General features: G+C 44.0%; 1 protein-coding gene across 1 annotated transcript in view; it reads left to right on the forward strand.

Annotated features, from left to right (window-relative positions):
- LOC115348332 overlaps nt 1-24,525 on the forward strand; it is a 31,978-nt gene extending 7,453 nt beyond the window's left edge. Inside the window, exons 2-18 of the mRNA XM_030030853.2 lie at nt 2,015-2,491; nt 3,648-3,686; nt 3,795-3,908; nt 4,885-5,510; nt 5,750-5,888; nt 6,484-7,329; nt 8,561-8,739; nt 9,749-9,896; nt 12,851-12,921; nt 13,841-13,859; nt 14,911-14,978; nt 15,959-16,090; nt 19,438-19,632; nt 20,286-20,401; nt 20,973-21,126; nt 21,988-22,151; nt 23,868-24,525. Of these exons, the coding sequence (XP_029886713.2) occupies nt 2,015-2,491; nt 3,648-3,686; nt 3,795-3,908; nt 4,885-5,510; nt 5,750-5,888; nt 6,484-7,329; nt 8,561-8,739; nt 9,749-9,896; nt 12,851-12,921; nt 13,841-13,859; nt 14,911-14,978; nt 15,959-16,090; nt 19,438-19,632; nt 20,286-20,401; nt 20,973-21,126; nt 21,988-22,151; nt 23,868-24,213 (3,833 nt within the window). The 3' untranslated portion in view covers nt 24,214-24,525. The remainder of the gene's footprint in view (nt 1-2,014; nt 2,492-3,647; nt 3,687-3,794; nt 3,909-4,884; nt 5,511-5,749; nt 5,889-6,483; nt 7,330-8,560; nt 8,740-9,748; nt 9,897-12,850; nt 12,922-13,840; nt 13,860-14,910; nt 14,979-15,958; nt 16,091-19,437; nt 19,633-20,285; nt 20,402-20,972; nt 21,127-21,987; nt 22,152-23,867) is intronic.
- Nucleotides 24,526-24,868: the final 343 nt, after the last annotated feature.

Consider the following 24,868-nt stretch of genomic DNA (forward strand, 5'->3'; position numbering starts at 1 on the left):
GGAGCTAGAATGCATAGAAAAGGTGATAGCCTGGAGCTGAAAGGACTCTTCCTTGATCACCACTGCCTGTTAGGGTCTGATAACCTGCAAACTGTTCTTGTAAGAATTCTTCAGCTCCTAACATTTACTGTCTGACCGTCTCCTTTAACCTGTCTGATTTCCAGGCTTGATCCTGATCCCTGGCTCTGGTCTGGCTGTGGAATAAGAAAGGTCAGCCCATGGTGATCTACTTCAGCTTAACAATTGTACCTGATCGAAAATACCACAGGGAACAGTACAGGGGAGAGATCAAGCACATGGTCCGTCCATTTGCTCTGTGACTCTATGAATGCCCTGAGAAGGATGAATACCAACAGTGAGACAGAAACCTGTCAGCAGTGTGGAGAAAGGAAATGTGGTAAGGGTCTCCAAGACCAGTCTATCTAGGCTGCAAACCTGCAGCTGGTCTGCAGGCTCAGAGCATTGTTCTTTGAACCAGGAACATCCCTCAAGCCCTCTATTAAGAGGTCAATGTTTTTCCAGGTCTGTGGGGGTAGATCAGAGGAGATGGGGAAAGGGAAACCCTTGGAAGTGATCACTCTCTCTAAAATCATTAGCAGGGAACTTCAGAGCAAATGTTGATTACTCAAGTATCAAAGCCTTGATGGCAACATTTACAAATGTGCCAAGGCTAATTTTTAACAAGAACCAAATGCAAGAGTGACTTCAGTGAGTAAAACCTTACTCCGAAATACATATCTGTTTTTGTCCAACATCGGTGTGCAGAACCTGCACTTTGCTCAGGGCTGCTCTGGGTGGCAGCGTCACTGCTCAGATGATTTGTTAGTAATTATGTCACTGCTTCTTGGATCAATGTCTATTGAAGGTAGTGGGTATTTTTACTTTAACTTCAGTTAATGTAACTTTGGAATTAGTCCTTCAGGGTCACTTCATAAAGCACCCGGGGAAGCCATTTTTGTCTCCCAGAACGTTATCTCAATTTCAGGTTAACTATTATGAGTGTATAGAATAAAATGGGAAGAAAAGAAAATTACCTAGTCCACCAAAATCAGATCTTGCTCCATGCTTGACCTTTTAGCTAAGCTAAAACATTAGACAGTCCTGAGGAGAAATGCAAGAATCCCAAAAACTCATTCAAAGACTGTGATCTTCTAACAGGCCTCTAGAGCAGAGAGTGGACTAGCAAGAACTGTATGAAGTTTAACAAAGACAAATGCAAAGTCCTGCACCTGGAATGACAACCATATCCCACTCTACTCAGCGCTAGCCAGGCCACACCTGGAGTACTGTGTCCAGTTCTGGTCCCCACAGTTCAAAAAAGATACGGACAGGCTGGAGATGGTCCAAAGGAGGGCCACAAAGATGATCAAAGGGCTGGAGAACCTGCCCTGTAAGGAAAGACTGAAGGAGTTAGGTCTTTTCTCCCTGGAGAAGAGATGGCTCGGGGGGGATCTCATCACAGTATTCCAATACTTAAAGAACAGCTACAAAGAGAATGGAGGCTCTCTTCACAAGGAGCCACATGGAGAAGAGAAGGGGCAAGCAATGGGTACAAGTTGCACCAGGAGAGGTTTCATCTTGATAGAAGAAAGAAACTTTTTACAGTGAGAACAATCAGTCACTGGAAGAACCTCCCCAGGGACATGGTAGAGTCCCCATCACTGGAGGTTTTAAAAATGCAATTGAACAGGGTGCTAGATAATCTCATCCAGGCTCCATTTCCCACAAAGGTTGGACCAGATGATCTTTCAAGATCCCTTCCAATCTGGCCCAATCTATGATTCTATGATCTTTTTCTTTCATTCAAAGTATAGAATTTCACTCAGACCTTAATACCTGCTTATACATTTCCCAAATGCATCTGCAGTAGGCAAAAGTAACGCTCTTCCTCGTGAAGGAGCAGTCATTGCACTGTGATGTTAACTGGATTGCCTGGAAGGATGTTCCCATGTGAAATGAATATTCCCGACTAAGTGGAGTGAGCTGTACTACCACTCATCTTGTATTGTTTCAGGTGACCTCATCTGTCATAAACTGTATTGCTATGACCTCTACATCCCATCTGCCCCTGCACCACGGAACAAGGAGCAGATAGCTGTTGACAACTTTATTAATGAGAAGATTGTGGAAGTCCTGGAGAACGATGATTACTGCTGTTACCATGGTTACAGGAATTTTGTTGGTGGAGATACCATCATACATGCCATGCAGAAACCCATGAAAATTATCCCTGTTACACTTATACCAGTCTACAAAGACCAATACTTCCGAACTCTTTTAGACATACTTGTAACTGCAGATAAGCTGAGGAGAATTGTACTGCTTTTGTTTGATGCTACTTATACTTTGCCCAATCTATGGCAATGTTGCTTTTCAGTAGAAGTCAACGACCCACAACTTTTGCGCAAAATAAAGAAAACTATAGATCGTCATAGAAAACTGATTCCATTGAGCAGAAGGAAACAGATAGTATTGAGGGAAATAGACACAGGTAAGATCATAGGTCTTGTCATGTTTGACTGTTGGCTTGATTTAATTTGAAGTTTATTTTGCCCTGGAGAGGGAGAGGAGGGTGACAGCTTTGGAAAGAGGCAGTTTCTAGTATGGGACATTAAGGATTACTCAGTAATACTGGTGCAAGCTTCTGCCAGATTATCTCCATCAGTCCAGGCTTCCTGCATAAGTCCAGGATGCAAGCTGGACCAACAGTTTGTTATATAAGTACCTCACTTCAGTGAGGATTTTGACAGATCGCCTTACTTTAAAATGTCTAAGGCTACGTCTACATAGTCAGAACCCATGATGAGATAGAACTGTCTAATTTGGGCACAGTTCTGTCCTCATAAATGGGTTCTAAGATAGACATAGCTCATGTTGCGTCAACTAGAAACACAGGCAGAGCAGTCACACTGTCTGCACTTGGTGATGGTAATATATCCTGAGAGCTTTACCAAAACAGTCCTGTGGCAGTTTTTTCAAAATTCTATCTGTGAAATCTAGATCTTTGGTCCCAGAGGGAGAGAAAAGAATATATTCTGCTTAAAGGTAAATGCTCTCTAATGCAACCTGAAATAACTTCTTTAGTCAGCCTAAAATATCTTGCCTAAAGAATTCCAAGAAATCTTAGTGCTCCAGTGAGATATGCATATCTTGAGGAGAAGCTGAAAGAGTTTCTTCCCAACACTATGAAACTCTCCAGATAGCCAGGGGGATGTAGGATATTCAAGCCACTGCTGTGTAGAACTGATCATGACTTTTTGGCCACCAGTTTGGTATTCAGATAAAGGACATGTTTCTTATGATAGATTTTCAGTACCTGACCTGGTTTGGGGAATAATCCTTCGGCACCCTTCACTGTGCTGAACACTTCACAAAATAGACGGACAGGCAGAGTTGCTGTCTCTAAAATCCTAAACTTTTAATGACACCTATGTGTCTGCACAATGATAGAGAAGCAGATCTGCACTGATTCGGGTATCTGTACCTGGCAGTAAATACACACGTAGGGCCAGATACTAAACATCAGTCACAAACTGGCTTGCTTATTCCATCTCAGATTAGACACGGTTGTGCCTTTTGGTTGTTTATATTTTGGCTTATCCTGGAGAAGAGCTTGCTCTCCTTAACTTCCTGCCTTCTCTTTCCAGAGTCTACTTCGCCCTTCTCATCCTCCATAGGCAGAGATTGTAAGTGATACCAGCATTTTTGAGCATGCACTTACTGCAGAGTGTCTGCAGGGTAACAGAGGTAGATTTAGCCAACTAACATCTCTGTGCTCCATGTTTGTATTACAGCCCCTTTCAGGAGGTCAGATAGATCAAGGGAGTCATTCAGACCGTACTGGAGACATCACTGCACCTCTTCCTTCAGCAACTCATTCTTGCAGCACAGAGTGCTTCCCCACAGAGGTACTGCTCCTGCACACACACTGCATACACAGACTGCTCCCACGTACTGGTAATGCTCTCCCAGCCTGCGCGCTCCCACTCACGTAATACTCCCATGCAGCAGCAGCTGGGAGGACTTTGTTGCAATAGCCTTTAGGAACTTTCACGTCCCGCACAAGAGAGTCCTGCCTTTGCAGTTGTGCTTTTGAGCTGCAAAGTAAAGACCATATTTAGCTGCATCAGAGTAATTACTGGAGGATGATTCGTACAGGCATAATGCTCTCAGGTGGTGGTGATTAATAAACAGTGCACAGGAGCTGCTGCAAAGGAAAGAGCTGGTGGGGAAAGCAAGCATGAACTGCATGTCCCTTGCTTATGGCATTAAGTGTACATCTGACTGCCTGGTGAAGCTAGCTGAACTATAAAACACAAGCGAGATGATAAGAAAGGTGTTATGATTCAGACTGAGTCTCATAAGGCTATATTGTCTTAATGGACAAGAATCAACTAAAGTACGGATTGCCATTCATGCCCGTGCAGCGTTTCTTCAGCAATGCTGTGAGGCAACTTCAGTTCTTACCATAGTCAATAGCAAGACTTCATCTCTTCCAATTTATCTCTTCAAGGGGGCAATAGACCGGCTCTTTCATTAAAAACACAAGCTGTAGTCAGGTTTTGACCACTGTACCACATTCGGAATATGTATATGGCTTTGTATTCTGGGAGATCTTCGAGGAGCATTATGCGCAAGGTTCGGTCAGGATGCCTAACAGAATAGTAAGGAGTGACTCTCTTCTTTTTCTTTCACATTTCTGGTAGGTTGTAAACATGTTCATTGGTACGTTCCTAGCATCGTCTCAACCACATCCTCTTCTTTGAGGAAAGACAAACTGACTAATGGTCCCTGTAGGCTGACCTACAATGATCCAGTACAGAAACCAGCTAGAAACTCTGGGAGGGCTTCAGCTGATATATGTTTGTTATATTTTCTGTCCAGAAACTGAAGACATCCTGAAAGAAATGTCCTACATATCTTTTCAAGAGCTGGATGATTATTTTATGAGATACTGGGATGCTAGCAATGAGTGGATCAGACAACAGATCTGTCAGATGTTGGTCAAAAACATCAAGAGGGACTTTCTGACTTTCTCTAGGTTGGCAAACCTGGAGAACTTAGAACTGAGAGTAAGAAATCTCATCCAATGCAACAGCTCTGCTTCCAACCAGGAGCTTCGCATTCAGCAGGAGAAACTACACTGTTGGATTCTGGCAGCAATGTTTGTTCATGTCTCCACAACAAACAATGGAAAACTGAAGGCTCTGTTGAGGGGAATGGTCTTTGCAAAATACACTGGACCTTCAGAGGAGAGAAATTACGAGTACCTGTGCTTTAGTGCCTACCAGAAAATCAGAATGGCCATCTCCACTGCTGTAAAAAAACAAATACCCTGGCCAAATTTTATAGAAACGTATCTGAAGCACTTGGAAAGTTTCCTTAAGACATTGGGGAAAAAAGTGACTTGCGCAAACCAGAGGGTCATGCAGTTCCAATTCATCCAGAAGCAGCTTCAGAGAGTACCCTGGATGATAAGACATATCTTTATTCTTGTTCTTACTGAAAAGGTGCATAACAAACCGATCATGCTATCCTAGTATTGCTTTTGTAACTCCTGACTCGTCCACCTCTCACTGGTGTGACATTACTCTGTGAGCAACAAATACATGACCCCTGGCCAAGAGACTTGTTTTATGCATCCTTTTAGTCGGATGTACAGTCTGCTACTTAATATGAAAGTAAGCAAACACCACGAATGAAGCTCCCAGTAAATGTGAGCAACTTAGTTACTCTCTGTATTTTCCAGGTGTTTGAAGACAAACTACTTGCAGTCAGCCAGCCCTTCTTCTTCCATGTGTGCACAAAGTTGGGGAAAAAGCACTGGGAGATTCTACTGGAAATCACTGAGCGCATCACTGAACATATCCAAGCCAGCCACACACAAGGTAAGGAAATGCAGGACTGGCCTGTGGCATAGGCAAAGCCAGTACTTGCTTTGGGTATCAGATTTCAGGCAATGGCAAAACAGCCACTGCTCTGTTGGTCACTATTCCAAAAGGTCTCTGCTGCTTTATTTACTAGACTGTACGTCCAGTTATTATCCCTTTTTGTCTAGCATTCACCACTGACTGACTTGATTGAGGAAGGTGATGATGACAAAATTATAACCTTCCAGAAAGAAGCAGGACTGGGCTTTCAGTTTCTTAGATAAAGCAGCTGAGATCTTCACTATCCAATTTTTCTGAGCTGATTGCTTTTCTATCCATTGAACTGAGCCCTGTGCTGCTGAGACAAAACTCTCACTAGAGACGTAAACCAGCACTCCAGTTGCCTACAGATGTCCAACCTGGCACAGCCTTTTCAATGAGATTGTGGCGACTTGGCTCTGCTTAGTCAATGCTACAGCAGATAAACAGTATTTTTCTTCTTTTCATGTCTCAAATCATTGTACCATGATGCCACATTCTTTTTAAAAGTCTGCAATGTATGATATGATGGCTCCTCTGTAGTGGCATTAACAGAACATATCTCTGTCACAAGGGGCAGTAAAAGAGTACCTGCATCTTCTCCAAAGCCTGTGGGAATGGTGGATGACAACTGCCACTAAAAAGAAGACAACTTTGGCAAGGATCATCCTCAATCATTTCTTCCAAAAGTTGCTTTACCACCCTCTGAGTGAGGTGAGACACTGCGTTGCACCATTACTCTTTAGCAAGGATGGCACATACACACATGCTACTGAGCTGGGAAACAAGGTGATCCCAGCTGATCCCAGCCACGTGGAGGCAGCTCTCCGAGAACATCTGAAGGTCACCTTCCCTGATCTTACCCTCAAGGGACAGATGAAGACAAATGCCAGTAGCATTGTTGTGCAAGGTATCACACCTGTCGGCAATGCAAAGATCTACATAGCCAAACAACAGACCCTGAATGACATCTTGCAGACAAATGCCACTGACAGTGACTGTGAAAGGTTTCAAGAGGTGATCAAAATAGTGGCTCTCTGTCAAGACAGGGAGTCCATTGCCAAGCTGCAAATGTCCAGTGCCTGTGGAGTGCCTCCGCTGTACATGATGGAAGATGGGAACCCGCTCTTGGCTTTCTTGCAGGAAAAAAGAAATAAGCTCACCCAATCCATTATAATAGACATGTTAAAAGATATTGCCAGAGCTGTTGGGTCATGTCACCAGAAAAGAGTCTTACTTTGCAACATCACTCCAGCCAGCTTCATTGTGGTCGCAGGTGGGCGACAAGGAACTGGAGCACTTCGAGTGCAGGTCAAGCTGTCTGATTTCTTCCAGGCCAGGCTGGCTCCCCCACAGGATGAGAGATACTATTCAGCCACTGATTGTCCCTACGAAACCATCAAATCTGGACAGCTCAGAGGTACAGATGTGAGGAGCTGGTGGGGTGAAGACGGGATTGGGAGAAGTCAATAATTTTCACTGGGCTGCTATTCACTGAACAGCTCTTTTGTGAGTCGCTTCTCTGCTCTGAGGTTTAGTATCCTCAGGGAATTTGTCCTTCCCCGTATCTGTGAAGAACTTAGAGAGCCCTGATAAATGCAAGCTAACACTATTAATGATATGGATATGCAAAAAGGCTGAGAGTGAAATGTAAGAAGCCTCAGAGAGCACCTGTTCTTACCCTGACTGCTGTTGAAACAACTGAATTCAACTGCTAGGACCCCAGCTTGTTCTTCTCCTGCTCAGTTTTTTGCTGCAGTCTGACAGTCATTCTGAGTACCTGGCTAGGGCCGGCCGGCTCTTGTGAATGATTTATACGTGCACAGCAGCAGTAAGCATCCAAACCTGCTGTAGATAGGGTTAATCATGTGCCTCTTATAAGGAAATGGCTTTAACAACAACAAAAAATCAGTTCAGGAAGTATATAAAAATTCAGCCAGTCTTTGCATATGACACCTGTTGCAGCTTTGCCTGGGAAGCTGTCATAACAGACTAAGATTAAAATCACTGAGTCATCAGAAATTATAGAAAACTCACTCTGTAAACAATGCCAGTCAAAGGTTAAAGAATGAAACTGTCCCAGAAATGCTCACGAGTATGTAAACTCTGAAGCCTTGCAGCTCATACTCTGAAATCCTAGGCAAAGCCCTTACTTATTCACTCAGTTTCCCACGCTGTTAGTGGAGCCACACAAGCCTGGTGGCCCAGGAATATATCATAAGGGTGAGTGTCTATGTGGGTTCTTGTATGTGTAGTAAAGGCTGAGTCGTGCCACAGCCTTCCTTCAGTGAAGACACTATAAAAAGCCTCCTTTTTTCACACCTGTCAGAACTCCTCTGAGACCTCCATCCCTCAGTCAAATGCAGTTACAAGGGGTCAACTTTTTTCTAAATTATGAAGGTGTGATAGAAACAGTCACACACAGACAGTATGACTTATTTTCCATATTCTGCTCTCTTTACCCTCCTTATGAGTAACTTTTAGGATGTCTAGTAGTTGTTGCTAAGAGCAGTTTTCCCTCTTTTATTTTCTTATTGGCCATGTCCAGGTGCTGTGAGGATGGTTACTGACGGTTACAAAGATAATCCAAGGCAAGGGCAAGAGAGTTTTGGTCATGGCCTTTGTCCTGATTCATCTCTGTCTTAACACAGGAGACAGTGAGGAGCCACTGTCCATATACTTCAGTGCTCCTGAGTCCCTGCAGTATCACATCTTCTCTGCTTTCTCCGATGCATGGGCTGTTGCTGCAACATCTTACTCCATCCTCCTGTATGGTGGGCAAACATACTTTGAGCTCAGGTACTTGCCTGTGTCCAGATTCATAGGAGAGGTAAGTCGCTTTCATAGGGGATCAGAAAAAAATCTCTTCTACCCACTGAGGGATGTGTTCTTAATGCCAGAGGGTGTTAAGGGTATGAAGGGACACTAATAGTGAGAAATGAACAGGATCCATGACAAATATAACCTATTTCAGCCTGAGACACTGAAGTTCACATTGAATTTGGTCTTTCGAACCTGTGGAGCTTGATAAAACATCTGAATCTGGGAAAGTGCATGAAGAACAATCTTTGGCCACACAAATGGGTGGTTCCTATCTATCTGGTTATACATCCATGTGTGTGGTCTGGAGAAGCTCCATTTTCCCCAAGGTAAATGGAGGAATGAAGGCTCCAGAGAGGTGATTGAGTCATCCAGAAAGGGAGAGGAAATTGCAGACATCTATGGGAATCAGAGGGAAAAATCTGCATATTGTTAAAAGAAATCTGGTTAAATAGGCATAAGGACTTGCAGCTTGTATAGGGTAAACTAAAGCTGAAGTTTCTGCTCTGAGTACTGTACTGTTTTTGTATCACCATTCAATGAAAACCATCTGTATCTGGATATTGTTTCTACTTTGGGATGAGAGTAGTGTCTGAGACCCCTATGCTTGAAACATCTATGACTGCTGCATTGGAAACTTGTGGGAGACCAGAGTGGGACCAGCTATGGTATAAAGGGATTTAATTACAGGCAGAAGGATAGTGTTGGGTCTTTCAGGGGTGAAGTCATCAAAGGAAATGTTACATGTGAACCCGAACAGCAGCAGTTAAAAAATCTCGATGGTGCTTCACAGTGGTGTCGGGGAACTGGAAGAGTGAAAGGGGTATTTAGATAGGTCAAATTCTTCTCCATTATGTTGGTATAATCCTGGAAATCAGTAGTTGACTCATTTAGATTTCTGTAACCTATGATACCACCTTGAGATAATAGGATAAGCATTGTCCAGGGCTGTTTTGCTTTGCGGTCAAGCTCAGCTGCAGTCATCAATGGCTGGTCCTTTTCTTTGTCTTCCCCCTTAGGTCTGTAGTGGGCACAGAGCACAAAGACCAGACTCAATTCCTCTGAAACTGTGGGACATAATAGCCCCCAACTTGGAGCATGATGAGGCAAAGCGTACATCCATGGAGGCACTGGTAGAGCACCTGGAAAACTACAGGAGGACCCTGGGTATGGAAATCACTGTAACTGGCTAGTGTCTTACCAACATCACTGTAGCGATGGCTACTTAATGCAGTACTGGTCATTAGTAGCATTGTAGTACCCAGTCAAGGGGCTGTGCTAGGGTTGTGCAGATGCAGAGTTACAGAGTTTACAGTTTTAAGATAAATTTAGCCATGAAAATTATGTGTTCATTCCCTCCTGCAGATGAGCAGAGCACTGCAGCTGGAGGAGCTCCACCAACTAGAGACCTAACCTTAGGGACATCCTTTCCTTCATTCCCAGGATCCTGCTTGTGATCCTTCCTTTTACCAGCATAACACCAGGCCAGCAGTGTAAAATTCCTCATGCTGTCAAAAGCTAGGTCTGAAGAATTCAGACAGCAGTATGCCAGTACCTGTCACCTTCCCAGCTCACTTACAGCTTCTAGAGTGACAGTAACAGTGACCAAGCAGATCATTTAATGCATTAAAAACTATATATATATGTGTTGGTGTGGAGGACCTTGGCTAGACCGAGGGGCCTGGGGAGGATATTGACCTTGACAAGATTGCAGTGTTCCCGTGAGAAAACAAGAAAGGAGGAGAAGAATGCCTGGGAAACTAAGTTTAAGGAGTGTGTTGACTGTTTGCAGTTGTGATAAGGAACCTGAAAAAAGCCACCCAATGAGGGGTGAGAAAAATAACTTCTAACAACTTTCTGACCAATAAGGGACAGACATATGTACAAGGTAACAAATATAATAGGTATAAATTTGCTGGCTAGTAAATAATAAAAATTCCCTTCTTTGCTTGTACTATAAGAATGCGTACTTGTCGTTTATCCATCTCGACCACGACATGTTGGGTCTGGCTGAGATGGAGTTAATTTTCCCTATAGCATAATATACTGTTGTGGTTTAAACCCAGCCAGCAACTAAGCACCACACAGCCGTTTGCTCACTCCAGTGGGTTGGGGAGGAGACTTGGGAGGGGAAAAAAAAAAAAGGAAAACTCATGGGTTGAGATAAGAACGGTTTAATAACTAAAGTAAAAGAAAATATAGTAACAACAACAACAATAATAATTATGAAAAGGAATATCACAAAAAAAAGAGAGAGAAATAAAGCCCAAGAAAAGACAAGTGATGCACAATGCAATTGCTCACCACCTGCTGACCGATGCTTGAGCAGCGATCTGCCCCTCCTGGCCAACCCCCCACCTGTTTGTAGACTGAGCATGATGTTCTATGGTATGGAATAACCCTTTGGCTAGGTTGGGTCAGCTGTGCTGGCTGTGCTCCGTCCCAGCTTCTTGTACACCTGCTTGCTGGCAGAGCATGGGAAACTGAAAAAGCCTTAACTTAGGGTAGGTGCTACTTAGCAACACCTAAAACATCAGTGTATTATCAACATTATTCTCACACTAAATCCAAAACACACTGTGCCAGCTGCTAAGAAGAAAATTAACCCTGTCCCAGCCAAAACCAGGACATACACCTGACTGATAAATTCTCTATTCATTGATGCTGTCAGGGTCTGGGTAAACTTCTCCACCAAACCTGCCCCATGATTGTACCCCGTTGTGTTCTGGGTATCTCTCCTTCAAGGGAAGGCTCAGGTCTACCTCTGTGTTTGTAATGTCTTCTACAGTGGGATGTTGGCTTTTAGGCAGTGGGATCTGTTTTCATTCAACCCATTTACCTAGCTCATTGCATAGTCAGAAGGATAGAAGTCTGTCTCAGCAATATTACTCACCTAGGTCTTAATGATTTCCAGTTGAACTAACACCACTTTTAGCTCCCTGATTGAATTCTCTTTCATTACAGAAGCTATTAAATAAGACACTCCTCAGATTATGACAATGAATTTTGAGAGCATGATGTCACCAACCTGACAAAATAGCCTGGCACAGCCAGCCCTACAGAGATAGAGGCATGAGGTCCTTTCCCAGCCTCTGATCCAGTTCCCTGGTTACACAGCACACTGATGAATCCATCTGTTCCCACATCTGGGAGTGTTTTTGAGTCTCCTCTTCATGGAGGAACTTGTTGGTCTTTGGAGAGGCCTAGACATTTCCTGTAACTATTCACAGTGCTCACTCAGAGCATGGGAACATGCCCGTGGTGCTTTCTGCTGCCTGGTGGTCACCTGCTGCAGCCTCTTGATTCAGGAGTTGCAAGACATTTTAATCAATAGAGGTGAGCCTCTGATGTTAGAAATATTTAACCCATATCTAACTTAATCAGGGTTCACTCTAAAGTTAATTTAGGTTTTGGCTGCCTGCACATACCAGTATACAGGAGAGGTTTCTGGCAAGTCTGACCAGCCAGTTCAGCAGAACTGCACAGATACAGCAGAGGAACGCTTTACACTCAATATAATTACCGCAGTTTGTGTCAGTGGTGGGAACTAGACTGAGGACATCCTTTTATGTGGGTCACTGAAGAGTCATTTCTTTCCCAAATTGGTGCTTGTCTGTAGAGCTCTTTATTCACTTTTCAGTACCTTGTCTGAGCACCTTCCTCACACACACACGGTGACTAACATGTGCAGACCAACAGCTGTCACACATAGTTCCTCCCTCTCCACTTGCTGCCTTTTCAGGATCCATTTCAGGAGAAATCCCCGTAGGCGAGTGGTACATTGGTCTTCCTGAAGACTTGGCAGCAGAGTCTCTGAGTCCTTTCATCTGTGCTGGAAGCAAAATAATATAAGAGCCACCGTATCTGGGGTGGGCTTAAGCATATGGATGACTCTCATCTCACTTAAATGACTGTTAGGTACTTTATCTATAATACAGTGTTCTTCGGTTGCAGCCTGCAGCTCTTAGCCAGATTTTTCATTTCAGTTCAGCAATAAGCTGAGCCATACCATTTGCCTCAGATACTGCAGCCATGACAGCAAAGGGAGCTCTATTTCTGCCTTCAAAGCTTGGGTAGTATCAAATACAAACTCCAGCCTTTATTTTCTTTTCTTTTTCTAGGGTCAGATCTGGACAAGCCACATGAGATAATAAGCCAGTTCTCTCCCATCCGTGAGGAAGATATTATAAGGGTAATTGTCAAAGCTGCTTAGTAACTTTTCTAGATCTGCCAGCTTTGTAAATATCTTTTTTTGCATGTTCTAGAGCACGGTGTCTATGGCACTGACTGCTGCTACTCATGTTACATCTACTAATGGTTAGTAGCAATCAGTGTTAATCAGTAATCAATAATCAGCATTAATCATTATCCTAATAATTGCAGGGTAATCTATCTGGAGGGCATGTTTGTTGAAAACCAGATATGCATGCTGAGAAAGCCAGCCTGCTACTCTGATGATCAGGTCTCACAAATGTTTGTGTAAAGCTTTGAACAGTCTGGCTTTGTCCAGCGCTTGCCTGGTCACTGCTGAACTCCAAATGGTAAGAAAGCTGTTTGGTCAGGCCTAAAACAAGCAGATCTGGTTTCTCTGGCCCTGTGGAAACAGAACATCAGAAGTAGACTTGCTGGTCCCATGTGTTTATAGGAAGTATGTAAATGTTGCCCTATTTTCACTTGGCCACTGCATTTGGCCCAGAGTAAAAGTACCCATTTAATGGACTTGATAGTGGACTACAGAAAATCAGGTTGGTTTCAGACCTGAAGAAAAATGTTTTTTTAAATTTTAACCCAAAAGCAATGGATTTACACCATTGGGATTCTGCCTAAGCCTGGGTTGTTTCAGTATGCTCAAGCTGTTCTAGCAGCAGCATTTCACAGCAGGCTTTTCTTGTTTGGGGAATGAAAGGCCATCTGGAAGCCTTGTCCTCCCCAGGATCTGCACTGCTGAAACCTGATTTTTCTGGCATCATTAGATCTCAAAGGCTAATGAGTGCCGTGTGATTTAAAAGTGGGAGTACTGGTATTTCTGTCTGTACAGATGGAAGTAAGCAGAAAAAATAACTAAGAATGGTCAAGATTTAGTTATGTTTCTTCTCCTTTTTGTTTTACAGGGCTACCTTGACAGCAAAGGTATGAACTAGTTTTCTCAAAGCATGCATGACAAATGTTTCTGGTGAGAAAACTTTCTTAACAGTACTTGTGTCTCAAGAGGAAATCAACAGGTGTAATAACAGGAGGATGCAGGAGGTTTTGCGAAAAGCAGGTACTGGAAGCAGGAGAGTCTGAAGAGAGCAGTGGCAGAGCAGGTTGGGCTGCATTTGGGTAACCCACAGAAAGGTCAGGGGCTTTGCTGAAGTAACGGATCAGATTGGCGTCTTATTTGGATGTATGAATTGATCCAAACATCTAATGACAAAAGGTCTTTCCATAAGGTTTTTCAGAGTTGTACAGATGGGGATCCAGAAATGCAAGTTTGGGGATAAGTTAGCAGCTCTCCCACAGTCTAGATGAAGATTCTGCTTGGCTTTAACAGTTTATGTGAAAAATGTCCTAGAACAGGTGTTATCAATCATGAAAAGGCAATCTGTGCTTCAGCAGTTAACCCAGCATGTGGGAAACTGCAAAGGAGACTCAGTGGGACTGAGCATGGGTGATGGGACAACACTAGGAATTCAAGACTTTAGAAACACTGAAATCTTATGAGATCAATTCCTGAAAGACCTCAGAAATTATGAGAATAAAGGGTGTCATAAGCAGGTGGTTGTCTGAAGGCTGTGGCTGCTTTCAGAAACACCCAGTGCAACCTCACTGCATGGGCTAAGTTTCCCCATTACCACATTCTTCACCTTCGGCTGACAGAACATACTGTGCTGGAAATGGAAGCACCACAGAGGGGAGAAGGGAGCTTGTCCTTTTGTTGGGAGATGGCTCTGAACAAGTTATTTTCCTGGGGAGTCATTTTTTTTGCAAGAGCATGTTCTGGTGATGTGGTTGTATGACTCAGCCATGGTGTAGAGTTAAACACACTTTATCAAAATCTGAGGACTGATACAGATCTTCCTTTGGTAGGGAGAAACGAAAAGCAACTTTTCAGACATCTATGCCAGTATGTCAACATACAGCTGGTATACATATAAGGAGAAATAGGCTTCCTTGTATTTTTGTCTTGCTGTTTCTTCAGGCAACTTCAAGAAGAGTGATCCACTCAACATATTTCCAGAGAAGTGTGAAGACACTGTTGGGCGAAAGGTAGCGCTTTGGTTTTATTATTATCACTTTATCTCTTATAAAACTTTAACTGCTTTATCAATAGAAATACTTAAACCTTGCAGTCAAAATCATGTCAAGAGCCAGTAGCTAGAGATAGAAAAATTCAGGTAAGAAGTGGGACTGGTGGTAGGTTTATCATCGCTGGCAATTTTTTAACTCAGCCTGGCTGAATCTTTAAAGATTATGCTGGCAGTCTAACAAGCAAAAATTCTATGTCTGTGCTGTAGAGATGGTCAAGTCAAACTGCATTAGTTGTTCATGGCTTCATTGTTTATAAATGCACATTTTAACAGGAGAAGCCAGTTTAAGAGGAGTCAGGGGAATAAGGCAAAATCCTTGGACAGTTGGAAAAGAAATATGATGGAAAAAGTTACATATCTGTGGCTTTTCTGTGATAATTCTTTATGGTTTTATTTATTCCTTTTGGTATAGTTTGACCTGCCAAAGTTCATCTGTCTCTGGGACTTTCAAGATGAGCATTTTCACTATGAGTAAATTCACTGACAAAAAGTGCATGTAAAACTGGGTTTCCTATAAGTAACCCGTTTTGTATAAGTAACAAATGGTATTTTCACACCAAATCTTGTTAGGCCAATAACATTTCAGAATGTATTTTGGATGTGAATTTTTGGTTTTCAAAATTTTGGGGCACTTAAAGCTGGAAAATTTCACTTGTTTCTTCCTAATGCAAAGTTAAATCATCAAACTGTTTTTTTACTCTTCAGTCATTCACAAAGCTAATTAAGTTGATAGGACCAGTAAATGCAACTTTTTTTCCATTACAAAGACTGTAATTCTCCAGTCATTCTTTTAAAGTCAGTTGGGTTTCACTAAGGTTATTGAAGGAAGAGCTTGGCTCTTCATTGCCATAACGGGTAAGATTCAAATTCCATCCTTTTCTCCATAAAGGTGGTGGCATCTGGCTGCTACTGGCAGTTGATTTTCAGGCTCTCTTACAGGATGACTGCTTGTGTGAGTTCGTGTCATTCAGAATGAACCATATGACCAAGATGGCTCTTCACACACTACAGCATGAGAACATACTGCCGGTAAAAGAAATCATGCACTACTTTCCCATGACCACCACGCTGGTGAGTGCAGCAGGAATGATTTGTGAGAGCTTTGCCAGGGCTCTGTGTCACCAAGCAAGCAATGTCTGTGGCCTGAATTCCTGTGCATAGAGTGCTGGCAGGGGACGGCTACATGTTCAGACCTGGAGGGGAGATAAGAGAGGGAAGATGTGATGTAGCTGTAGGAGGCTTTTGGCTTTTAAGGGTCTGGATGTGAGTCAGTGAAGAAAACCAGAGAGAAATGTCTGACATGGGTATGATGTGAATTCTGATACGAATTTTGTGAGTTTAATATTGTGGTCTTCCATGGGTTGTCACCATTATTCTCTTGCATTCCTGAAGCCCAGCTTGTTGTTGTTGTACCTGAAACTACCAGCTTCAGGTAGAAGGTGGTTTGGTTTGGAAGTAGCTTTGTGACTATGTTTAGATAGTCCACCATGCTCTGGGAGATCATCAGGAGGGCTAAGAAAAAGAAACGCTTTCTTCGTAGCAAAATGATGAGATCAGAGTTTCGTAGAGAGTCTTACGACAGATTTATGAAATGAGAGTCATACTGGCCGCGACCTCTCAAGTTCCAGGCGTCAGTCATTGTGGAGGATGGGAAGGAGTGGTGGAAGCCCTGGAGTGGGGGTCGTGGGGCAGGCACATCCCTGGGGAGGTCCCACAGGGTGTGGGGCAGGCAAGGAGGTGTACTTCTGATGGGGCTCCTTCCACCTGGGGCAGCGGCACCTGAAGCAAGGAGGGGAGGGTGCCAAGGGGGCTCAGAGCACAAGCTGCGAGAGTGGGAACGGCCACGGCGTGGGTCAGGATCGCGCAGAGAGGAGCTGGGGTAAGCACCCTCAGAGAAGAGCGGCACTGAAGCAGGACCCAAAGCTGAGCGGCTGGAGGAAGGAAGCAGCCTGGCAGAGATGCAAAGGGGAGTCCTGCAGAACTGCCGGAGCCTCCAAGGGACCCTGCAGGTTGGAGGGGACTGCCCCGGGCAGGGTTACTCTGGGCTCTGAAGAAGTCAGATGTTGTTGCGACTGGTGCCCTCTGCTGCAGCTAGATCATATTGATCACCTTAAGCATTTTTTAGAAATGTTTCTTGTCCTTTGCCAGCATTGTAAATCTTTACCGCCTAGTAAAGGGAATGCTCTGGCATCTCACTACAGTATTTCTAAGAAAGCATGTATAAGCGTATGGATAGGATTTTCTTCTTTGATAAACTTTTACTGCTGATGGCACTGAGATGTCCCTTCTTTACATCTCAGCAGGTCGTGGAGTTGTCCCTAGTGATCCTACTGGTCTGATTTCCCTTGGAATCAGCTCTGAGCTCAGATTCAGAGTTTCCAGGAGCTTATGTTTTTACTTAGATGTGTCTGACATTCCCTTGGTACAGTGATTTTTCCAGTTATAATCACGCAGACATGGCTTTACGTGACTGACTGCTACTGGCTTCATCTCTCTCACTCAGTGGTTATCACTATAAAAACACTGAGTCATTTTGTGTAGACACTATTCCCATGCCTTGGGTGGGTACAGCATTTTTTTTTTTCTCGATGAAACCTGTTGACTCCTCATTATCTGAGATCATAAAACACGTTGGTGATGTCTGCTGGTGAAGTTGTCCCCAGCACTTCCTCCAGGTACAATCACACAGATGACTCTCTTCCTTTCTCAGCCACAGCAGAAACACCAGAGCAGTCATTTCTGGAGTTAGCGCAAGGAGATCCCCACAGGTGATGATAAAAGCAGTCCCACAGCAGTAGTGATGTGGCCATGAGGTACCGGAATCAGTGCGGGGCCTTCAGGTCTGTCCCAAGCTCTGTGACTACAGGAGTGCTTTCAGGCACATCATGTCACCAACCAGTCAGTCCCTAAGCTCTGTCTCTACATGCATCTCTAACATTTTGCAATTGCAACCTTCCGATACTCTTTTCGTGTGGCTTTTGATGGTGGAAAGTGTGCATGCATTAGTGTGTGCAACGGCAGAAACAAGAGGCTCTAGGAAGCATGAAGTGTAAATTTGCTCCTGTTAGAAAGTCTCTGTTTGTACAGTCCCCGTGTGAAAATAGCTGGCCAAAGCAAAGCAGGGAGAGAAAGGTCATTTATCTTCTCTCAGAAAGCAGAGATGGAGACCTCAGAAAAGGTATATTCACTGTAGTAATAAGGAACTAGTAGTTATCTGTGTGCTTCTTACTTTTCCTGTAAGCAAGGGAGGTGAAGGTGTAAGTCCACAGCAGAATGATTTTCAGCTTGTTATCAATGGGCTTATTTCTCTATAATTAATTGTCTTTCATAATCACATCAGAACTGTATCATAGATTTTTCCTTTCCCAGGGGCCTGCCAGGCCAGGGTTGAATATCAGTTACCATACCATGGAGAGGTCTTTCTGCAGATGATGAAGGCATTGCTGGATAATTCAGCTCTTATGTTAACCGGGAGCGATTATTCCAAATTAAAGAGAAGTTCTGCATATCTATACCAGTGTGGTGGAGGAAAGAGTCCCTTCTCATATAAGGATTTTCTTTGACATATTACCTGGTGTCTGGGTTTGTCATGTCTTGAGGTGGGATCCCAGACAATATGTAAGAGGATCCTTCTAGGTAGATAGAGAAATGAGACCGTTATCTTTGCAGTCTTTCTGCTGCTGAGTCCTTCCTTGAGTAGGGAAATCATCATGTAGCTGTAACTGCATGAAGTGTTTCATGGTAATCGCTGTTGGCTACTCTGCCGTTCGTGCATTCAAGGAGCTGAACAGCAGTGGCAAGACCTGCCAGCTTCTACTGAGAGACTGTAAAGTGTTTTACAAAGCATTTAGCCACAGCAGGGATTGAAAGAGCAGCACAGTAGTGAGTGAAAAATTAAAGAAAGGGGCTGTTTTTCTGGCAATGGACTGTAAGCTCTGTGAGTCAGAGACTTTGTCCCAGTTTGTGTCTTCCCAGTTTTTTGCAAGGTGGTGCCCTCGTCAAGCACTGCTACAGTACATGGTTGTGATTGCTGTACTACTGTTTGTAGTGTCTGGGGAGGGTGTTGTTTTGAAAACCCATCAGATAAGGATGAAATATCATCCCCACTATGCCACACTAAACACATTCTCCTGAATGTAGACAAGCTAATTCTGTGTTGACTTGGGTGTGTTCCCCCAGCTTGCAGAGCTTCAAGCTCTGCCCATTGCTTACTCAGGGCTAGCACAGGAACCTCCGCACATCACACATGTAGGCAAACCACACAGATCTGGGGCATCTTGCTATTCACTCCTGGAAGATGGGAAACTGCTGTGAGGGGCACATATGGAAGCAGAGCTCTGCTTTGTTTGTGATAACTTGCTAGCAAGCATTTGCCCTTTGACTCCTCTCCCTAATTTTCTCACGTATCCCTTTTGCAGATCTCTGAGCCTCTTGATGGCAACCCAAAGTCCCTAATAGAAGTTGCTGCAAGTCCTAGCATGGATGATGTCAAACTTCTCACTTGCCTTGAGCAGGTTGCTGCTGCCATGGCGTATCTTCATTCCAGGAGGATCATACACTGTGACCTACAGTGTAGTTACATTTACATTAACTCTGATCACAGTTGCCCAGAGGTATTTTTTCTTTCTACTCATCCTGTCTTGTTTCAGATTATTCCCTAACTCTGCTTGGACCACTGCTGCCTGTAACCTCAATCTAATCCCACCCAGCTAGACCCCTGTACAAAGACAGCCCTTGGCAAATGAGCAGGAAAGTGCACACAGATGGATGCTATGGAGCACAGCACTACAGTCATAGTTTGGTTTGTCACATGTTGAAGCATGCATTTTTAGTTACATTAGAACAGGGAGGTTTGCAAAAACTTTAGTCATTTTTTCTTAATCAGGTGGTAATGCAATCACCCCAGACAGAGATTCATCATATGCCAAGGTAGATTTCTGGGGAAGAGGTGTCTAATTGTTTTCTGGAGTTGCTCAGCTCTGTCCTGTGAGGAAGGCTGTATAACAAGTTTATATTGACTATCTTAACTTCTGAAAGGTTAGCTTAGATGAGTGTCAAGACAGGTCAATCCCTCATTACAGGTCAATCCATCATTCCTCATCCCTGAACTGGGAAGCAGTGATGCTGGTCACTGTTTACAGAACACAGATAAACTGTCCAGCAAGCCCTGCACTGTTATAACTACTGAATTCTTGCTGCTTTTGCTGAAGAGTGGATAAATGCTATGGATTTAAACCCCCCCTCTCTTTCCCTTGTCTTCTGAAAGGTGATGGCAAAAGTTGGTCGCTGGGGAAGAGCAGTCTGTCTGCCACATCTAGGGACAGATGACAACCTCTTTGAGCCTTATGTGCGCAAAGTTATGCCAACTGATGCAGCCAAGTGGTAAGTGCATTGTTGTTTTACTTCCCCCCTCTTTTCTGCCTATTTTCCTATCACAAACTACCTTCTCCATCCACAGCTTTAGCCACCATCTTGTTTCACATATCCACGTGCTTCTTACAGCTCCTACGAAAATGTGGAAAATCCTGGGGGCATTCTTTTAAAGTTGTGTTTTCCACACAACTACCTTTCTACCTTGTACCTGTCCAAACAGCAGAACATGGGTGTTTCTTTGCTTCAGAGAAACTGTCTTGTGGCTTTTTGTCCAGCAGAAAACTTGGACATTCTGGCAAAAATTGAATTCTGTAACTCTGAACATGGAAAAAAATGCTGCTGTGCCTTGTGCCCCCTTTCTCTTCAATAGCTTAGGTATTTGTCCCATGAGGCACCATTGTCGTCCCCCCCCCCTTCTATTCTCTCACTTAGACACTTAACCATAGCCACTAATGCAAAGTATGAACTGAAGTCTCTGGATCCACACTGAAAAGCATGAACCACTCTGCTTTGCCTTGCTCCTCAGCTCTACAGTATACAGAAACATGTCAGACCAACAACCTGTTCACTTCTTCAATAGGGCTGCCCCAGAAGTGAGAAATGATGGGCTCTATTCCCGAGCATCAGACGTCTTTAGCTTTGGGATTATGATATGGGAAGCTTTAACAGCACAGTTGACCAACCTGCACATGTACAAGCCACTGAAACCTTTCCACTCACTGAACAGCAGGGAGGTAAGGAGGGTAAGGGTGTTTTGGGGGGAAACTCAGTATCAGCCTCTCTATAACTCTAACATTGCTAGGGATGGGAAGACCCATTTTCCAATTTTCTCTTCCATGTGTGGAAAGAAACCCCCACTCCCACCCCAAGTGTGGATGTTGCCTATATCAGGAGGTCATTATTTCCTTCGTAATTCAGTCAATATTTGGACTGAGAAATATTCCACAATCTTCTGAGTGTAGCACCTGCAATGCTAGTCATGGGACTCCCTTCTTAGACAGGAAAGTGCATTTTTACCCATAATCTCTTCTTCTTTTCATCTTTATTTTCCCATATGAAAGCAGTGTTCAGGCTTCATGGGAATCTCTCTCCTTCCTTGCTTATGCATTAAGTCTGGTCCTGAGGGCAAGAGACCTATTTAATGGTACTGTGCTGTCTGTCCATCAGTTTGTCAACATCCTGGTCCCTTCTTCCACCACAGTGACTTTTGAACCTGTTCCTTCGGTGTGATGGCTGAGTACTGATCTCAATGCTATTAGGCTCCCGTAACATTTTTGGAGATGATTCCCTCTGCAGAGAGAAGAAACACAGTTTGTTGCCTTCAGTAATGAAAGGCTGAAGTGTAACTTAAACACATTGCTAAAGAATTTACACAATAGCCATACAAAACCACTTTTCAAGGAACTATTTATTCCCACTAACTTCAATTAACACATAAAAATTACTGTTTGTTATGCAATTATTATGCAATTCAGTGCAAGCTAGACCATTTTTATTGCTAGCAAGTTTGTTGTAGGGCAAAGTTGCACATCCAGCCACCAGTTCTCAGAAAGCTAATGAGACATTGTTTTTGTTGTCTGGATAAATAAAAACAGGTTCTAAAATTCACGGAGTTAGGAGGTATCCCTCATGATTTTGGTTTTCCAAACCTCGCCAGACTGATTGGGTGCATGAAAGCCTGTTGGAATCACAACCCCACCAGGAGACCTGCATTTTCTGCCATATTAGAGACGATCAAACAGGAAAAACAAGCAGTCAGGTAACAATATTCACTTGCACTCCTTTTTGCACAGCTTTGTAACTGGACATTCAGTCCCACTGGTGAGTGATTAGTAGTATCCATAGGGGTTGCTCTTACCCCAGGGAAGTCCCCCAGCCTTTAACTCACAGACTCAATCAAGGCCAACACTGATTTTTTTTTTTGCTGGAATAGTTGTGTTGCTAAAGATGTAATTTGTGTGGGAGGAGCAGGTGAGGAGAAAAGGGGAGACAGTTTTATGCAAGTGCCTTTTTGTGCTTTGGCTGACATTTTGGGGGGAGCTAGAACTGTCTTGGGTAGGGCTGTGTTAGAACCAGTCAGACAAATTGTTTAGTGTCTAATCAAGGCCCAAGAGTCTTCTGGAACATGTACCATGTCTGAGGAGGATAAATGAGCCAGCATGGAGCCATATATTGCTATGGTGTTTGCTTGCAGTAGGAAAGCAGACTCATGGTCCCTCAGGCATTGCTATGCTGTCTCACAAAGACAGAGCATCATGGCAGGAGAGCAGCAGGCAGGGAGCCTGGATTCTGCAGGGCTCCGCACAGCTCTTGGTGGAGTGGGCTCAGTATGGTGGGAGGTCTGTGCCTTCCTGCATGCGCATCCCCAGTGCAATCTGCCTCTTCATAATTTTGGAAGAACATTCTGATGGAGGCTTCTCACAATATCTGCCCAAAGTTTGTTCCAAATTCTTGGTGGGAGGAGGAAGAGCAGAAGGAGAGTTGTTCAGGTACCAACAATATAATAATGGAGTTAATACTCTGCTGTCAGATAACTTGTCCTGGAATGGCTCTGTTTGCTCCATTCACCTTCACCAAATTCCCCAAGGCACAGAGACTTGCTGTCTGCTTACTAGGGAGTTTATACTGTTTCCTGTTAGCCTATGTAAAAATAATGTAAAGCAGCAGAAAAAAAGGTGCCAGCCTCCTTCACTCACTAGCTCACAGAGTCACTGCAGAACACAGAGCTCCAAAGGGGAAATCACTTCCCTCCACAGGACAAACCACAGCCTCACCAGCATCATGGGGAATTTGGCCATTCACTTCAACAGGATAGAGATCTGGTGTCCATTGTAGATACGCCACAAGTGTCATCATTAAAAGTTTTTAAATGCTAAAATACGGTAAATTTCAGCATGTGTTTTCTAAGGCATGGTCATGAAACATAGTCCTACAGAGTTGCCTGCTTGAGGAAGTCTTTAACCCAACAGACAGCTATAAAGATTTTTGCTTGTCTCTATCTGTGCTTTTCATAGAAAATACCTCCTAAAATCTGAGTGCAGGGTATGGAAAGCAGACACAGAGACCTATCTACAGCAGAATGCCTCTGGTCTTGAAGCCCTGAGCTAAAAGACAGCGTGTAAGGCTGCTGCAGTGAGATTAGCACAGCTCCACATTACCTACCGCATGCTGTGTGTGACACCCACTGCCAGCCCAGCAGCTTGCTGCCACTGCAACAACACTGAGGCAGCATGTGGCACATGCTAGTTCCAGAGCATCCCACAGCTTTCCACGCTGAGGGAAAATCATGTGGTGCTTCATGCTCAGAGCAAGTAGATGATAGTTTCTGATGCTGAATGCTTCTGAATAATGATGTCAGCCTGCCACGAGTCCAGCAAAGAGGTACCTCTCTGGGGTAATAGGCCAGCATTTGGCCAAATCACAGCCCAGCAGCAGGATGTGGGTAAGCATCACTTTTTCTCTCCTCTCTCCAAAGGGAATCGGAGACTGCCAGGCTTGAAGCAGTGCCTTCTCATGTTGACATGCAGGACTACGACTCTGTTGACTTGGGGAGCAAAGCCCCAGAGGAGGACTCCTTCAGCCATATTTACGACATGGTTCTAGAGTTAGATACTGATCTCCCACAGGCTGCTGGCAATGTGTTGGACCCTGGCGATCCCCACCAAGTCCAGCCGTCAGAAGGGAATGATCTTTATTTCTCCAGGCAAGACAAATGGGGAGAGATGGTTTATGAGTTTGAGGCAAAAAGAGGAATAGACAGGAGCCCAGCAGCTTTCAAGGAGACTGGATGGTATGGTGATACTGGCATTAAGTGGCATTAAAAAAAAAAAGATGGAAAAAGCAAGATGTTGGACCTCTGCAAATCCCTGATTCATGGCAGATGAAAATCCCAGCATGGCCAGTACCAGCCAGGAGAGGACAGTGGGATCTCATAACACTCGGAGGAGCCTGAACACCTGTAAAAATCACAGGTGGGACTGAACAGCAAAAGGACATCCTCTCTCCTGCATCCTCCCATTCTGGTCAGAAATTATTAACAAACTAGCCAAGAAGCAGAAGTTGTTAATTTCTCAAAATAGCACAGTATCAGTGTCGTGGTTTAACCCCAGCTGGTAACTAAGCACCACACAGCCGCTCGCTCACTCCCCCCCAGTGGGATGGGGGAGAGAATAGGAAGGGTAAAAGTGAGAAAGCTCATGGGCTGAGGTAAAGACAGTTTAATAGGTAAAGCAAAAGCCATGTGTACAAGCAAAGCAAAACAAGGAATTTATTCACCACTTCCCATTGGCAGGCAGGTGTTCGGCCATCTCCAGGAAAACAGGGCTCCATCATGTGTAAAGATTACTTGGGAATACAAATGCCATCACTCCAAACACCCCCCCCTTCCTTCTTCTTCCCCCAGCTTTATGTGCTGAGCATGATGTTGTATGGTCTGGAATATCCCTCTGGTCAGTTGGGGTCAGCTATTCCAGCTGT

This window comes from Aquila chrysaetos, chromosome 11 (assembly GCF_900496995.4).
Source record: "Aquila chrysaetos chrysaetos chromosome 11, bAquChr1.4, whole genome shotgun sequence".
NCBI classification, from domain to species: Eukaryota; Metazoa; Chordata; class Aves; order Accipitriformes; family Accipitridae; genus Aquila; species Aquila chrysaetos.